The following is an 18797-nucleotide window of genomic DNA, read 5'->3' as shown; positions in this document are numbered from 1 at the left end:
TCTTCCTGTCCCCAAGCAACCTCTCACCTCCATTTTGTAGAGCATAACATAGAACAACCTCATCTCTCTCTCTCTCTCTCTCTCTCTCTCTCTCTCTCAGCTTGCATGCTTGTGTCCTTGTCATTGTGGTGTCCTGTGAAAAGTGTCTTGCGGATTCCATTTAGTTATCCTAGCTCATAAGATTATTGCACATTGTGTTTTTTTCTTTTACTTTTTTCTCTTTTTTTTCTTCTTTTTTTTGCTTATGTGCTGTGTTTTCCTCTTTCTAGGACTCTTATGTTGCCCATATCCCACTCAGCCTTGAAAGTCCTCAAAGCGACCCACTATCCCTTAAACTGTGCCCAGCGGGATGATGGGAGATGGAACATTGATCATGTGACTGCCCCCCCAGCTGGCTTTGTGGCCAGAAGAGATGAATACTACAGAGAGCATTAACCACATTATTCAGAACCATAGACATTCGGCAAAATTGCCAGCCAGCATCCTCCGCATTTAAGCATTTGAATAAACAAGAATGCCTAATATTTGAAGGATTTCTTCTTTTTTACAAATTCATGAAATTAACCATTCACACTGAATTTGTATAATGAATTGAAACACTAATCAAATGAAAGTGCTGGATAGTGGGTCCTTTTGTGGCTTTCTGTGATATAGTACCAAAGCCCCGCCTCTGTAGGTAAAAAGCAGTTTTGAAGCGACCAATCGAAACAGTTGCATTCAGTGTTAAGTTCCACCACTCCATCTAACTTATGCGCACGTTTTGCTCCTTCAAGCCCTGCCCCTACTCCTAACACCCCCCCCCCCCCCCAAATTCATCATTAGATCACAGCACCACAGAATGACCCACTATTCATGAGTCATGACGAAACAGGGTGCAGCATCAAACGTGTGTCATAACTGTCCTGCTTATTAGTGTCACTGCAGACTCATCAGGGCTCTGATATGTGGGTTTGAGACGTAGCGACGTGTACGGCATATCCGACCAAATTCAATATGAAGATTTCCCATTAAATGTCATACTTATCGTCTTTTGGGATGCGAAAATATGTCTATTCAAAACAAGTCACAAGAAGTGCTCTTTAAAACAAATATATGACATTTTACGTGTCCCCAAATGGTCGGATATGTCTGGACTTCATGTAGAATACTATTGTGTGTCATTCAGAGCAACCCGCTCCCCCATCCCTCCAGTACACACAGGTGCTGTCAGTCAATTTGACGGACAGGATGGACTTTCATCCGTTCATCCAGTCCAGTCACATGCCTCTCCGTGTCATTGTTTGTTACATGTTCATACCAAAACAGTGAATGAATAAGAGTTGTTGTGTGCTTGCCGGTTTTTTATTTTATATATATGTTTGTTTCGTTGTGTCTGTGTGACGGGGTTGAGAATTTGTGTTGCAAACCAAAAAATAACTGCACAACTGCCACTTAAAGATAATGGTACAGTGAAAGACAAATGTACGTATTGGGAGTTACGCATGTGTGAAGGGTTCCCTCACCTGTTCAGAAGAATGATTGGGGTTTCTGAGGGTTAAATGTTAATTTCCTGTATAATTGTATTTCCCATGCAGATGAATGAATGCTTTTGTTTTGTTAATCTTTTATTGTTTACTGTCCTTATGTTGATTGAATTTGCAATTATTTTTTAAATATTAATGTTGATTTGAAGAACACTATATTTCAAGTTGTTCTTAATACAACAGCTCACTATTTTTATAATGATCAAAAATTGTTATGCATAGTATTTTAAAAAAATATCCACTGTAGTATGTAGGAAAACATCCCTTTCTGGAAAACATACAAATGAAAGTACAAGTAGTGAGTAGAGAACATTTATGAAATCACCAAATTCTGTGAACAAAAACCAAAAAAATTGATAACTTTCATCTTTTTGATGGATTTTGAAATTCATCATGCTTTGACTAAAACCATATTGAACTGAGCAAACAGCATCAAGGAAAAATAAATAGTGTACTTGAATAATACCCATCTAATCACAAATGCTTATGAATAAATAGAAGTTTACAAGTGAAAGAAGAGACTGGAATTTTCTTTTAAATGTAAGAACAAGAATCTTTGGGCTGGTCATTTTAGGGCCACTAGATCACCACATTTTCTGCTTGTTAGAAAAAGCATGGCATTAATTTATACTCCAACGAAATTGTACAAACAACATGAGTGCTGATTTTCTTCTTTTTCTTTTTTTATCATAACAGTATTGTAATTTTAGTGCTTAGAAACAAAGATATGAAATTCCCATCCAAGTTTATTCCATATCTGTGTGGTTCCTTATGTTCAACCTTGCAAAAGTATTGGAGGTTTGCTGCTTTATTATTGACTGGATGGACTGTCCATCATGTCCATGGTCAGTCTGTTGGAGGGTTTTCTTTTGTTTTTATTTGAAAAAAAAACTGTAAGCATTCTTGGACTATAGAAGCACAAATGCTTCCTTCCCATCCAATAACTTCAATACTATGTAAGAATGCATCTGTTCCGAATCTCTCACAACAGTGTCCAAAACATTTACTATTGTATTTGGTTATTAAAGCATTTTATCAAACATAAAAATGAATGTACAGGTAAAAACTCAACTATATACAACATCTCCTAGCTTTAAAGAAAGTGTCATGCCACCTTTATAAAAAATAAATGATGTGTAACCATTAAAGAAATCCATGGCAACTGCAGACTTGGTCGTTTATTTTCAATCTGCTAACAGATAAATTTGTCATTCTCAAAGCATGATCAGTCAAGATTTTTTCTTTTTTGATGCAAAGGTTTTATTTGTTACAACAATTTTAACAGCTATAACAAGAATTTTAAGATAACATTCAATAAAAAATAAATACAAAAAAATGCAGTAAATGCCTTCATGTAAGGTGTTCCAAATGGCCACATATGAGACACTAATGCTCTGCGCCTTTTAGAGAATTCAATTCAAGGGCTCTCTTTCTTCTAAGAGACAGAAGAACTCAGTCCTTTGTGTACTGTATGTGGTTATGGAGTGTGCACTCAATAGCACTCACCAGCAGCAGATGATGGTTTGCTGTGTGGCGCTCTGCACCACCTGTCCACTGCAGCCCCGCTGTACAGTACTTGTTTGCTAAACCGTAATGGATGAGGACACAGCGTGGGACTGTATAATGACAGTTGTTGGCCTGTCTTTCAGCACAGAAGTCCTGTTTTAGACAGACTCCCTTTCACCCAAAACCAAATGCTGGACTCATATATAAATATAGATCAACATTTGATTGTCCCCAGAAGGGACACTTGGTGCATAGACTGCAGCAGCATCTAATACAGTATATTGTAGGCAGGCTTGTTGATAAGCTTGTGAAATTGCATGACCTTCGGTATGTTGGGAAGACGTACTACTGTGTTTTTGAAAGAATGACAAATGAACCAAAAACTATATTTAACACAATATTTAAGTGCCGTTTTAACCATAATCTCTTGTCTCATTATTTGATTATATCGGCAAAAGTCTTTTTTTTTTTTTTTTTTAAATACAATTCATTTTAATAACATTAACCTTCCCAATCATAGATAAATGTAATGAAACCCACCTGCCCACATCACTCAAACTTTTTATTAAGGGGTCAAAATTAACTAATTCTATCACACAAACTTGCTGGGAATAAAATGCCCAAATACTTGATGCCCTGTTTGGTCCACTGGAAGACGCCCTGCTGAAAAGACATCGCTGGGCAGTACGCTGTCAGAGCCAAAGCTTCGGATTTAGATCAATTGGCTCTGTATCCTGAGAACTCAGAAAAGTAATTAATAATTCTGGGGAGGCAAGGCAAGATCTAGTGGGGTCGGAGACGAATAATAAAATATAATCTGCATAAAGCAAAAGCTTATGCGCCATACCTCCCACCACCACCCCTGGAAAATCATCTTCCTTTCTTATCGTGGCTGCTAATGGTTCCAGGGCAAGACAGAACAATAATGGGGAAAGAGGGCAACCCTGCCGGGTGCCCCTATCCAGAGAAAAATAATCGGAAATTAATCCATTTGTTTGTACCGCCGCTACCGGGTGTCTATAAAGTAATTTAATCCATCCAATAAAAGTATTCCCGAACACGTATTTTTTCCAAATTTTAAAAAGATAATCTCATTCTACCATATAAAACACTTTTTCGGCATCAACTGAGATGACAGCGACCAGAACCTAATCATTCGCCACTGACCACATGATATCGATGAAACGCCTAATGTTATCAGAAGAGCTAAGGCCCGAATAAACCCCACCTGATCTATATGCATAAGAGATGTCATAACTTAATCGGTTAGCCAAAATTTTTGACAATATTTTTACATCTAGCTGGATAGGGGAAATTGGACGTTAACTCTTACACTCGCTTGGACCTTTGTCCTTTTTAAGGATCAGACTGATCCGGGCTTGTGTCATGGTTGGCAGAAGCTTTCCATTCTTTAATGATTCCGTATAAACTTATAACAAAAGTGGAGCCAGTTCTGTAGTGTAAGATCTAAAAAATTCAGTGGCAAAGCCGTCTGGCTCCGGAGCCTTGCCTGTAGTCAAGGCTTTAATTACCTCGCCAAGCTCCTCTAAGGTTATCTCAGAATCTATAGAATTTATTTGCTCAGCCATCAGTTTAGGGAGTTCTAATGGTTCCACAAAATTTCTAATATCAGTTTATAAAATGTATAATATCAGTAGATGAAGACGTGGAGATATAGAGATCAAGATAGAACTCTTTAAAAGCAATATTAATATCAATGGCCGAGGTAAATATTTCACCACCAGCAGATTTCACTGAGGGAATGGTAAAAAAAAAAAAAAAAAAGAATCAACAACGATGAAATGAGGGATTTGGATATTTAAAAAAATCTATTCTATAATAAATCTTATGGACTGCAAAATTTATATTCCCTACCAGATGGGTTCAAAAGTCTCCAAATATCTGAAAGACCAAGATTTTTACACATCCTATAAAGCGTCAATGTTGCTCTATGGGGCTTACACACTTTTGCTTCACTATGATCAAAGACTGAGTCCCTCAAAAGATTAAAGTCTCCTCCCAATATTATATCATGAGGGGTGCCAGTGGCTTGCAACATCTCTTCAAGATCTATAAAAAAAAGCCCTGATCATCAGCGTTAGGTGCGTAAATATATGCCCCTGAATTTCTGCTAAAACAATAATGACTCTTCCTAATGTATCTTTAATCTGTTTGAGACATTTGAATTGTAGATGTTTACTTATCAATATAATGACTCCCTTGCTCTTACTTGAGCCAGCACTAAAGAAAACATGTCCACCCCATATCTTCCCAAATTTTTCAGCTTCCTGTGGGGAAATTTTCTTGAAGAAACACCAAATCATATTTCTAACGTTTAAGAAAATAAATAACCTTCCTTCTTTTTATGGGGTGCCCATAAACCCATTTACATTCCACGTGGAGAATCTGCTCATATTAATATTTGACATTTTGACATATGAGAAAAAATCAATTGTGTGTCAAAAATAAAATTATAAAGACCACATTCCAACATTGGTGCAACAATCAACCTCCGAACATCCACCAGAACAAAAATAAAGAAAAACGTGCGCATTAACCCCATTCACGACAGCGCCAACTGCCGTCCATCCCTCTAAACTCAAACAGTCCATGTACGCCCACGAGAGTCCCCGCGACAACTTTGTCATCGGATTGCTCAAGTCCGGTGCTTCTATACAAATTTTGTGAGACAGAATTACATAACAGAAGAATAATCTATAAAACAAACTCCAGCCAATAGGCAGAATAAGCACAAAGAATGTGTAGATTCATCCACATAACTGTCCTGAAAGTGTGTTCCTCCACAAGACAAGCTCCAGCCGCTAGCGGAACCAGCACAAAAAAAAAAACTAAACAAAAAAAGCTTCAGCTTCCTCGGGCAGTCAAAGGAATGTTCAGTGATCCGGCCCATTCGGCTGTTACATGAGTGTAACAAATGCCCTAATCACTCTAATGATTTGCAAGAAATATTCCACAAAACAAACTCCATCCAGTAGGAGGCATAAGCACAAAGAACGTGCAGATTCATCCACAAACTGTCCTGAAGGAGTGTTATTACACAAAACAAACTCCAGCCGCTAGGCGGAACCAGCACAAAAATAAACAAAAAGGTGCTCAAATGAGTGCAACAAATGCCCTAACCACTACATTGTTTGCAAGAAATATTCCACAAAACAAACTCCATCCAGTAGGAGGCATAAGCACAAAGAACGTGCAGATTCATCCACATCACTCAAGGTTTTTGAATGGACTGTAACATGCTGTTATTTTGTTCTTAAAGGTGCACTCTGTAATTTTTAACTCATTAAAAAAGTTTTACTCATGAAATTAATTGTAATTTGGAAACATGTATAAATTCATGAGCACTCACATGAGATGAGGACTCTAGTCATATTGGTTATCTTATAAAAGCTGTTTTATTCTACATGGAGAGGGTTCCCTCATGGGGGCTGCCATGTTGAGATCACATGACCAACTGAATACTACCAAAGTCTTTCTAGCAAGTCAGTTCACTGTCGGCCATCTTTGGACGCTCCCGCGAGGCTATTTCCAGTCATGACAGTGTAGCTCCTATCTACTTGAATGAGGAAATACCGAAATCTCCAAAACGGTTGGTCAAGATTACAATCAAAGAGCATATTTTAAATATCATTTCAACTGGTATCATAAATTGTGCTTCTTGACCTCATATTACACAATTTTCCTGGCTTGTATAGCTAATGCGCTTGCACGTTTTCGAATTGATTGACAGACGATGTCTGTATCTAAAAGGTGATTGGCTCTTTTACCTGTAAGGCGGGACTTCCTTTCTACATCTGTTGACTGTTGGGTGCTAGATCTTCCAATTTCTCCCATTCATTTTAATTGAAGTGGCCCTTCTCTGCTAAATAGTCTCTGATACTATTCGCTTAATCTCAGTAACTGCCCTGTTATTGGACACTTTCACTCAAGGATTAAATTAATAATGACTCACTGTGAATAGTGAAATTCTGCATTGGCATCAGTAACTGAAAACTATTGATTTTGAATAATTCTGCATCCAGGCCACTAGGGGTCAGTGTAAGTCCAAGATGACATGAACAAAAAGTTACTGAGTGCACCTTTAAGCCAACTTGGGCAAGTACAGAGGAAACAGTATTTCTTGAGCAATGATGAAGAAATGAATTTGCTTTATAACATGGCTTTTTATAATACCTGATGCTGAATGGTCAGACGCAGCTTTCTGCCATCAAATATTTTTCTATAATAACCTCTAAACTGTATATTTGACTTTTGTCCCAGGTAACTGATTTCCTACATATTTGTGCATGTTTTATGTCTCAAAACATTATGCACTTTTCTATTATCGTGGTAATTAAAATTTGAATCAGTATCTAATGTCCCTTTATTTATTTATTTGGTAAGTAGCCATGTAACAAAGCAGAGAAATTATTAAGTCAAAAGAGTACTTGAAGCATTCATTTCCAGTATTATTCTTAGATTTTCCAAAATAGCAATACAATTTTGTGCCTGAATTTTGCCTGCTTTAATTACAGATGTATTAACATGCTAATTAAATATGAATCTAATTATTAACATTTTAATTTAAGCTTGTGAGATTTGACTGCGAATGACCTCTGTACATTCTACAGGGTGTGCCGACCTCCACCTCCTTGACATGCTGACACCAATGGAACGGAAGAGACAGGGTTACACACATGAACTTATCGTTACAGAGGAGAACTATGTCAATGACCTGCAGCTAGTCACTGAGGTAAATCTGGCAGGAAATTACAGTATGAACACCTCTATCCAGGCAAAAATGCATGCTAAAGATAGGCATGTTAGATAAACTATGATGATATGATGTGGCGTCATTAAATATAATGTGTATTATCAGTATTGTATGAGAATATAATATAGTTAATGGGTTGAATCTCATTAAGAAATGTCTGGGTCGTATTTCACCACAAAACCAAGATTTTGATTTTTTTGCAAAAAAAGAAACTTTTTGAATACATTTATTTTAGGAATTATATATATACAGGTGCATCTCAATAAATTAGAATGTCATGGAAAAGTTCATTTATTTCAGTAATTCAATTAAAATTGTGAAACTCATGTATTAAATAAATTCAATGCACACAGACTGAAGTAGTTTAAGTCTTTGGTTCTTTTAATTGTGATGATTTTGGCTCACATTTAACAAAAACCCACCAATTCACTATCTCAAAAAATTAGAATACATCATAAGACCAATAAAAAAAACATTTTTAGTGAATTGTTGGCCTTCTGGAAAGTATGTTCATTTACTGTATATGTACTCAATACTTGGTAGGGGCTCCTTTTGCTTTAATTACTGCCTCAATTTGGCGTGGCATGGAGGTGATCAGTTTGTGGCACTGCCGAGGTGGTATGGAAGCCCAGGTTTCTTTGACAGTGGCCTTCAGCTCATCTGCATTTTTTAGTCTCTTGTTTCTCATTTTCCTCTTGACAATACCCCATAGATTCTCTATGGGGTTCAGGTCTGGTGAGTTTGCTGGCCAGTCAAGCACACCAACACCATGGTCATTTAACCAGCTTTTGGTGCTTTTGGCAGTGTGGGCAGGTGCCAAATCCTGCTGGAAAATGAAATCAGCATCTTTAAAAAGCTGGTCAGCAGAAGGAAGCATGAAGTGCTCCAAAATGTCTTGGTAAATGGGTGCAGTGACTTTGGTTTTCAAAAAACACAATGGACCAACACCAGCAGATGACATTGCACCCCAAATCATCACAGACTGTGGAAACTTAACACTGGACTTCAAGCAACTTGGGCTATGAGCTTCTCCACCCTTCCTCCAGATTCTAGGACCTTGGTTTCCAAATGAAATACAAAACTTGCTCTCATCTGAAAAGAGGACTTTGGACCACTGGGCAACAGTCCAGTTCTTCTTCTCCTTAGCCCAGGTAAGACGCCTCTGACATTGTCTGTGGTTCAGGAGTGGCTTAACAAGAGGAATACGACAACTGTAGCCAAATTCCTTGACACGTCTGTGTGTGGTGGCTCTTGATGCCTTGACCCCAGCCTCAGTCCATTCCTTGTGAAGTTCACCCAAATTCTTGAATCGATTTTGCTTGACAATCCTCATAAGGCTGCGGTTCTCTCAGTTGGTTGTGCATCTTTTTCTTCCACACTTTTTCCTTCCACTCAACTTTCTGTTAACATGTTTGGATACAGCACTCTGTGAACAACCAGCTTCTTTGGCAATGAATGTTTGTGGCTTACCCTCCTTGTGAAGGGTGTCAATTATTGTCTTCTGGACAACTGTCAGATCAGCAGTCTTCCCCATGATTGTGTAGCCTAGTGAACCAAACTGAGAGACCATTTTGAAGGCTCAGGAAACCTTTGCAGGTGTTTTGAGTTGATTAGCTGATTGGCATGTCACCATATTCTAATTTGTTGAGATAGTGAATTGGTGGGTTTTTGTTAAATGTGAGCCAAAATCATCACAATTAAAAGAACCAAAGACTTAAACTACTTCAGTCTGTGTGCACTGAATTTATTTAATACACGAGTTTCACAATTTGAGTTGAATTACTGAAATAAATGAACTTTTCCACAACATTCTAATTTATTGAGATGCACCTGTATATAGTGTAACATTATTTTCAGTCTAAATATAGGCTTAATTTTCTTGATGCGCGTGCGTGTGTGAGAGAGAGATACACTCACTGAGCACTTTATTAGAAACACAATACTCTTACTGGGTAGGGCCTCCCTTTGCTTTCAAAACAGCCTCAATTCTTCGTGGCATGGATTATGCAAGATGTTGGAAACATTCCTTTGAGATTCTGGTCCAAGTTGACATGATTGCATCATGCAATTTCTGCAGATTTTCAGCTGCACATTAATGCTGCGAATCTCCCATTCTACCACATCCCGAAGATGGTCTATTGGATTCAGATCCGGTAACTGGGCCACTAAGGATCAGTGAACTTATTGTCATGTTCATGAAACCAGTTTGAGACAACATATGCTATATGACATGGTGCATCATTATGCTGGAAGTAGCCATTAGAAGATGAGTAAATTGTGGCCATGAAGGGATGCACACGGTCAGCAACAATACTCTGGCTGTGGCATTCAAGCGATGATTGATTGATATTAACAGGCCCAAAGTGTGCCAGCAATACATTCCCCACACCATTACACCACCGCCACCAGCCTGGACTGTTGACACAAGACTGGTTGGGTCCATGGATTCATGCTGTTGGCAGCAAATTCTGATCCTACCGTCTGTGTACCTCAGCAGAAATTGAGATTCATTAGACCAGGCTATGTCTTTCCAGTCTTAAACTGTCAATTTATTTGTGAGCCTGTGCAGCCTCAGTTTTCTGTTTTTGGCTGACAGAAGTGGAACCCAACGTGGTCTTCTGCTATTGTAGTCCATTCGCCTCGAGGTTCAAATTGTTCAAACTGAGATGCTTTTCTACTCGCCACAATTGTACAGAGTGGTTATCTGAGTTACCGTAGCCTTTCTGTCAGCTCGAACCAGTCTGGTCATTCTCCATTGACCTCTCCCATCAACAAGGCGTTTTCGACAACAGAACTGCCATTCACTGGATGTTTTTTGTTTTTGGCACCATTCTGAGTAAACTCTAGAGACTGTTGTGTGTGAAAATCCCAGGAGATCAGCAGTTACAGAAATACTCAAACCAGCCGGTCTGGCACCAACAATCATGCCATGGTCCAAATCACTGAGATCACAATTTTTCCCCATTCTGATGGTTGATGTGAACATTAACTGAAACTCCTGACCCATATCTGCTTGATTTTAAGCAATGCACTGCTGCCACACAATTGGCTGATTAGATAATCACATGAATAAGTAGGTGTACAGGTCTAGTGTACATATGAGTAAAAATGTTTGTATTTTTTTATAAATTTTTATTTTATTTTGGGGTGAAATATAACCTGGATATTTCCACACTGCTTTCTTGAGATTCATATTTTAAGTCTTATATTTAAATTTATATTTTATTTAATATTTTAACTATATATTGTTTTAAGATAAAGAATATTTCAATGCTGTGTTATGGTTTGCTTTCAGATCTTCCAGAAGCCTCTGTTGGAGTCAGAATTGTTGACGGAAAAGGAGGTGGCCATGATCTTTGTCAACTGGAAAGAGCTGATCATGTGCAACATTAAACTGCTCAAGTACGCCCCTTTCTGGTTGATAAAATGGAGCCACACTGAATCTTGACCTTTTTATGAGCTCATCACAATGCTGTTAATCCCCCTAGCTATCATCCTGTCTTAAGCTCCCTCTTTGTTTAGTCAATGATGTAACTTTCTCTAAAGCCAATAATGAGAATGCAGTACACTGGAGTATTTATTAAAGTAATGCAGTGTGTCAGGTCATTTAATTAAATATTCACACTTCACAGCTTTATTAGAGAGATGGTAGAACAAATATAAAAACTGACTGAATGTAATTCTATATTATGGGTGTTCTGTTGCTTACCCATAATGCCCCTCTCTGGCCTCCAGGGCGCTGCGGGTAAGGAAGAAGATGTCAGGTGAGCGGATGCCGATAAAGATGATTGGTGACATCCTGACGGCTCAACTTCCTCATATGCAGCCTTACATCCGCTTCTGCAGTTGCCAGCTCAACGGCGCCACCCTCATTCAGCAGAAAACAGACGAGGTGCCCGAATTTAAAGAGTTTGTCAAGGTGAGACTGGCAGCTAGTCACCTGGTCTGTCCATGCCATTGCAACACTGCCAGAAGTACTTTGTACTCGGTTTTCCTCTTTTTTGTGGTATCGTCTAATTTAATATTGTGTAGTTATTTTTGTACACTTTATATAGAGGAAAGCAAATTGATTGTTATTTTAATTTGTTGAATCATTTATTCTGATATGCGTATTGCTGACATTTGTGGAATGTTTGTGCATTTTCAGAGGTTGGCGATGGACCCTCACTGTAAGGGAATGCCCCTGTCCAGTTTCCTGCTCAAACCCATGCAGAGAGTCACTCGATACCCCCTCATCATCAAAAATGTATGAATACACTTGTTGTTTCAGGAATGTTAGGGGTTAAATACAAGTTAAGCTGTATTTTCCACAGAAGATAGCTTTGACTCGTTTCTCGGTTTGTAAAAATCAACAAAAAACGTGTACCGAAATGCATTTACAGAGGAAGTCTATGGGGCAACCGTTACATATAAATTTTGCCCTGTAGATTTCCATTTACTGTTTGTGTAAGGTAAGGTACAAGTCGAATTTATTTCGACAGCATGCCACAGATGCTGTTGATACTCTTATAAACGAACACACTCTCTTCCACCTCATCACTGAAAACACACTCTTTCATTTGCAAAGCCAAGCACTAAAACTGTTGTACACAAATATTCATACACACTTTTATCAGTATGCACACCCTGAATATTATGCACTGTAATGCAATATCTCATGTCTCTTCTCTCTTACAAAGATTCTAGAGAACACTCCGGAAAGCCACCCGGACCACAGTCACCTGCGGCTGGCTCTGGAGAAGGCAGAGGAGTTGTGTTCACAGGTCAATGAAGGTGTGCGTGAGAAAGAGAACTCGGACCGGCTGGAGTGGATCCAGGCACATGTGCAGTGTGAGGGGCTGTCAGAGGTATGAAAACCCAAACATAGCATATACACACAGTCAGAGGCTTTGTTCACAGTATACATTATATGTATCTTTAGGATTGATTGTGAGCTCACTGTCATTTTGCATGTGATGAAATCGGACTAGGGCTGTGAATTGTTTAAAAATGTTTTACTAATTAGTTGCACAGATTTCTGTGATTAATCGTGGTACATGGTACATTAAAAGAAACATTAAAATATCATTATAAATATATTTTCTCTGGCCAGACCCTTCTCAGTTTCTATTGCGCACACACTGGGTCTCTCTCGCACGGTTTCGCATTTGTCACTGGTTCAGATGACAGTGAGTGAATGTTTTCGTCCGATATGAATAGATATGGCAGCTTGCCCGTAACACTCCCACACCTGGCTCACCACTTGCGGGTGAAGTCTCCATTCTCCGTAAGGCAAATCTGCAACTGTGTTTATTATTCCCAGGACATGCGTTGCGCGTAATAAATAAGCGCGCATTGCTCCACACAATCCGTTTCCGTGCTAGGATGTGCAGTCGAGTCAAACATGTACCTCCTGTAAATTTATATTTATATGCCAATTTTAGCCACAGAAATTGGGGAAAAACATTAGTATAGTTTCAGGAATAAAACAAAAATGCATACCGCATTAATTGCGTTAACCAAAATGAGTGAAAATAAGCAATTACATTTTTTGTGGGCGAATTTTCAGGATAGAAATCATAACAAGCATAGTATACAGTGACCAATATAAAGTCTTTACATATAAATATATCCCCAAAAATACATTACATTTTTATTTGGCCACCTAAAATCAATTAATACCCTAAATCTCTCTCTCCTACATGCACACACTGCGTGGGCATGTTGGACTAAACGTTACCTTTTGCGAGCTGAATGATTTTTATTTTTTTAGCATTAGTTTTTAATCTAAGGATTCCTTCGTAATCAAAGCGCATGCTAATGTTCATTTTTCAGGCAACAGGAAGTGCTGTAATTCCCAAAAAATGTAGTGTGACAGACTCTTTGGTGTCTGGTTTCATGAACAAATTATTGGAACAACGTTAACCGGTTATTCACCGGTTACCAGCATTTAAAAATAATGTTTACACTCTGGAAACATTTTCGGTTACGTTCTGCAAAAAACTTGAACTGTTTTTATTCCCTGTTCTCGAATGACAAAAAAAATTACTCTTTTGACTTCAGATTTTAAGTCAAAAATGAATTTTGCTAGCTGTCTGAACAAAGCCTTAGTCAATATTTGGACCATAGGTTTTCACATAAAATACTTTTCACTAGATTATATTTTATTATTGTCCAAATATGTTGGAAAGCGACTGAATTTTCACCTCGACACCACTGAAACAGTTAAAGTTCTCCTCAAAGTTGTCCTCATGTCAGATCTCAAGCTTTTCTCCCTCTTTACAGCAACTTGTTTTCAACTCTGTCACAAACTGCCTGGGCCCTCGGAAGTTCCTGCACAGTGGTAAACTCTACAAAGCCAAGAGCAACAAGGAGCTTTACGGCTTTACGTTCAATGACTTTCTGCTCCTCACGCAGATCATCAAACCTCTAGGATCTTCTGGAACAGACAAGGTCTTCAGTGCGAAATCCCACCTGCAGTATCGCATGTACAAAACGGTGAGACATTCACACAGATCTCATTTACATGCATTAACCTTTTTGACCCTTAATAAGATATTTGATCCTTGACCTTTGACCTGACTCGTTGACCTCTGCAGCCCATCTTTCTGAACGAGGTGCTGGTGAAGCTGCCCACTGACCCTTCAGGAGATGAGCCCATATTCCATATATCTCACATCGACAGAGTCTACACCATACGCGCTGAGAGCATTAACGAACGGTATTTACATACACACACACACACCATAAATTACAATATATTCTTAGCGCATCAGTAGAAGGGCAGGGCGATTGGACAGTGTAATTGGATTTGACGATAACTGAAATATATCCCAATGTCGATTGCGACACTCATTTACAGATGATGATTGACAATATTGGAAAATTACAAACCCATGGAGCTGGGAAGTTTGCCAAATTTATTAAATATCAGCACAGGGTTTAAAATTAGCACTCGCAAAATGCGGGTAGCCTACCTCATGCGCATGGCGGGCAATTTTGCTCTTCTACCCGGCACTGGCTAACTGTAAGATATATCGGAATGACACATAACAAGAAATGTTGTATGGCACAAAGAGAAACGAATGGAGAAACACACTTTTTATTTTGAAAAACAGACGACAGAAAAGCCGTCAATGCACGTGTCTGACACGCTGTTTGTTCAGAGGCATGCAGCGGGACTGTGTGTCGTGGAACACACGCATGTAAAAAGTTCTCGCTTTTTCTTTTCTGTTTCAGTCTTCTGAAAACTGTTTGCAAGATTAGTGTCGTCTTTGAGAATGCTGCAAATGACCTCAGACCATCTCAGGAGGTGCTCAGATTTTATTTCACTTTATTTCCACAGAGCAGTTCGCGCTGAACATGCATTGTGAACGCAACTCTGCAGGTTCAATTTATAGCCTATACATGTGTATACAACTTAAACAAGTTCACCTTGAACCTAAAATGTATTTATATTTTAATTAATATTATTATTATCATCATCTTTATTATAATTGTTTACTTATTGTAATCTTAATTGGTATTAGTAATGTTCCACCTGTTGTAGACGGATAATTGCGTGAAGGCAAATGGTAAACGTGATAGCTGTGTGGTATGTGAAAACCTCACTCCCCTGGCCTCAAGAGGCACACTAGCGACTGACATTAGGGGCTGTAGCATTTAGCCTCCTTTTTAGCGTGCCCGCCCCCCATGCTGGCTGACGCTGGTTCGAAACTTTCTCTGAGTGAGTTGAGTAGGACCGGTTACAGTGGTGCCGTAACCCGAATGGGAGTGAGGTGTAGGGGGGTGAGTGTAACGTGAGCCTGCTGGTATGTGATAGCTGTGCGGTATGTGTAACCCTCACTCCTCTGGCCTCAAGAGGCGCACTAGCAACTGACGCTAGAAGCTGTAGCCTTTAGCCTCCTCGTTAGTGCGCCCGCCTCCCATGCTGGCTGACGCCGGTTCGAATCCCGCCTGGAGCAGGTAGAGCAGGACCGGTTAGTTATATAAAAAAATTTTGACCACTTCGTTATTTTAATTGCTTTTCCATTTCATTTGAAGTGCAATTAGAATTTAGAAATATCTTTGGTTTAAGTTTTTTGTGTTTCAATAAATAAATTAAGCTTTTAAAGCAAAATCAATAAAGCAAGAATATTCACTGACCCCTTGGGTTGACAATATAATTGGATATGGCGATATTTTTGTATAAAAATATTGTGAACATATTTCTTGCATATTGCCCAGTCCTAATCAGTAGTACCGTAGATAACCCAAAAATTAAACTTCTGTTATAATTTACTCATCCTCCTTAAACCCTGTATTATTGTTACAAAACACTGAAGACTTTAGTAGAAAGTTGATGCCGTCAAGCTCCAGAAATTAGCACAAAAAAGCAATTTAGTGAAATAAAAGCACTATAAAAATAGTCCATACAACATATGTGCTATTTTTTAACTCTCTTAAGTCCATACAAGTCTCATTCGTGTTTATGTCTGTTCAAATACGGCGCTTTAAGGTTTGATGTCATTAATGCCATATACTCTACCACTGATTCTTGCATGTGCTTTAACTTGGAATACATATAGTCATATAGACTACTTTCATGGGTTTTTGTTATTGTTGTTGAAACTCGACAGCACTCATCGTAATTCACTTTCATTGTAAGGGAAATGTAAAAAAACATATTGTGGTAACACCAATACCACGGAACAAAAAAAACTCATATGGGTTTGGGAACATTACAACTTGAGGGTGAGTAAATCATTCTGGGGTTAAATATTCCCTGAATAAAACAAGAGTTTTAATTAGATGTGCACATTATTTTTCACAATATTTGAGGAACACATACACAAATCTCTCATTAAAGTTGTCAATGACTCATAGCTACAGTACATGATGTTCTCCTGTTCTATCCATAAACCTGCAGGACTGCATGGGTGCAGAAGATCAAAGCCGCTTCTGAGCTCTTTATTGAAACGGAGAAGAAGAAGAGGGAGAAAGCCTACCTTGGTCTGTTTCACAGATCTCTCTACGCACTCAATAACAACACTTTACTGCATTAATAAAGCTATGAATGTTCTCAGGGTTTACTTAGCACTGGTTCTGTGTTCATAATTTGATTTCAGTGAGGTCTCAGAGGGCTACAGGTATTGGACGTCTGATGGTGAATATTGTTGAAGGCATTGAGCTGAAGCCCTGCCGTTCAAATGGTAAAGAATGAAGCCATGTTGAAAGATAACTTTTGGTTTATACATTTAGGGTACTTTTACTGAGCTGTAAGGATCATTGACTATAAATGTCCATTTTGTGTGCAGGTAAGAGTAACCCATACTGTGAAGTGACGATGGGCTCTCAGTGTCACGTCACTAAAACGCTGCAGGACACCCTGAATCCTAAATGGAATTCAAACTGCCAGTTCTTCATCAAAGACCTGGAGCAGGACGTGCTGTGTGTCACTGTGTTTGAAAGGGATCAGTTCTCCCCGGACGGTTAGTATTAGGGGTGGGCAAAATTACCAAAATCTTATATCATGGTAATTTTTTTATATCAAGTAATTTTACATCATGATAACGGTATATATCGCAATATACCATTATTTTTTATGGAAATTGGTTTATTGGTTTGAAATGTCTATTTATTATAATCCAGAAAATGAAATATGTTATGAATGAAAGGTACTTCATTTGATTTTTTTTATTTGATTTGAGTTTTTTTTATTGATTTGATGTTTTTATTTGAACTTGATGGACGCAAACCAAAAGATATGATTGTTCTTAACAAAAAAAATATAAACCTGGCATCAGTGCATAAACAGTTTCACATTATGTAACACTTGAGTTGAAAGATTCAAAACCTTAAAACTTACATTATTAAATGGATAGATCTGAATGAATTCTGATTGGATTAGCCAAGCCACATTCAGTGCCGTTATACGCACACCTGTGACCACACTTCAGTTGAATTCAATATTTATGTGGCAAGTTCCAATGTTGTTCAGCAACCGTAAATAACTAAATTCCACTATCACTTTAACAAGTTCTTCCTTGTCTTGTTTATGACTGCTCTTTGTTTTTTCGCATTAATTTTTTTCGAACAACGCAACGGACCAGTATATGAAGTCACGTGGTAGGGCTTCTGATTTGAATAAATTATACATCACAAATAACTAGTGCTGTCAGTCGATTAAAATATTAAATCGCGATTAATTGCACGATTTTTCATAGCTAATCGCAGATTAAATTTCACTCTATATTTATACTTCTTTTCTTGTCAAAATGCATTTAGTTCCTTATTAGGAGAGAAAACAAAACAATATGTAACAAGAATGTTTTAGTAAAATTTTCCAAACAAAGCATTTCACAGTATAAAGATAGAAATGCACTAAAATAGCACCAATTCAAGTAACATTAAACATTTCCCAAAGTCTAAGTGGGTGGTTGACCAAATGAAAGAACTAGTCCCCATAGGTTGAGAATCCATTGTAATGGACATTAAATCCCTTAAAGGAATATTCCGGGTTCAATACAAGTTAAGCTCAATCGACAGCATTTGTGGCATAATATCAATTACCACACAAACTAATCTTTAAAAAAAGCAAAAATCTGGGTTCCAGTGAGGCACTTACAATGGAAGTGAATAGGGGCCAATTTTTGAACGTTAAAATACTCAATGTTTCAAAAGTATAGCCACAAGATATAAACAATGTGTTAACATGATTTTAGTGTGATAAAATCACTTACTAACCTTTTCTGTGTAAAGTTATAGCCAATTTTACTACTTAGCCATGACGATGTAATGTCAACAATCCCTGAAACCTTAAAATGACTGTAAAAATTACGGTTTAAACAAATTTACAGCTCAAGTAATACATGAGTTTAACAGAAGAATTAAAGTGCTTTTATAAAATATAAGCTTCACATTTCTGCCTTTAAACCCTCCAAAAATTGGCCCCCACTTCCATTGTAAGTGCCTCGCTGTAACCTCAATTTTTGCTTTTTTTAAAGAAAAAGAGAGACGAGTCGAAATTAATTTTT

At 38.1% G+C, this 18797-nt stretch overlaps 1 protein-coding gene across 6 annotated transcripts in view; it reads left to right on the top strand.

Moving 5' to 3' along the window:
- The window catches only part of LOC127445304 (intersectin-1-like), a 72418-nt gene that overhangs the window by 51584 nt on the left and 2037 nt on the right, over positions 1-18797 (top strand). For 3 of the 6 annotated variants that reach the window (XM_051705283.1, XM_051705282.1, XM_051705284.1), the window contains 10 exons: positions 7661-7782; positions 11099-11205; positions 11539-11722; positions 11951-12049; positions 12483-12650; positions 14068-14280; positions 14382-14503; positions 16691-16773; positions 16890-16973; positions 17079-17252. In XM_051705283.1, coding sequence (XP_051561243.1) covers positions 7661-7782; positions 11099-11205; positions 11539-11722; positions 11951-12049; positions 12483-12650; positions 14068-14280; positions 14382-14503; positions 16691-16773; positions 16890-16973; positions 17079-17252 — 1356 coding nt within the window. The other 3 variants (XR_007897959.1, XM_051705286.1, XM_051705285.1) reach the window with 3 other exon arrangements.

This window comes from Myxocyprinus asiaticus, chromosome 8 (genome assembly GCF_019703515.2).
Source record: "Myxocyprinus asiaticus isolate MX2 ecotype Aquarium Trade chromosome 8, UBuf_Myxa_2, whole genome shotgun sequence".
Classification (NCBI taxonomy): Eukaryota; Metazoa; Chordata; class Actinopteri; order Cypriniformes; family Catostomidae; genus Myxocyprinus; species Myxocyprinus asiaticus.
Note: the sequence above shows the minus strand (reverse complement) of the source record. Positions and strands in the feature narration are given on the sequence as shown.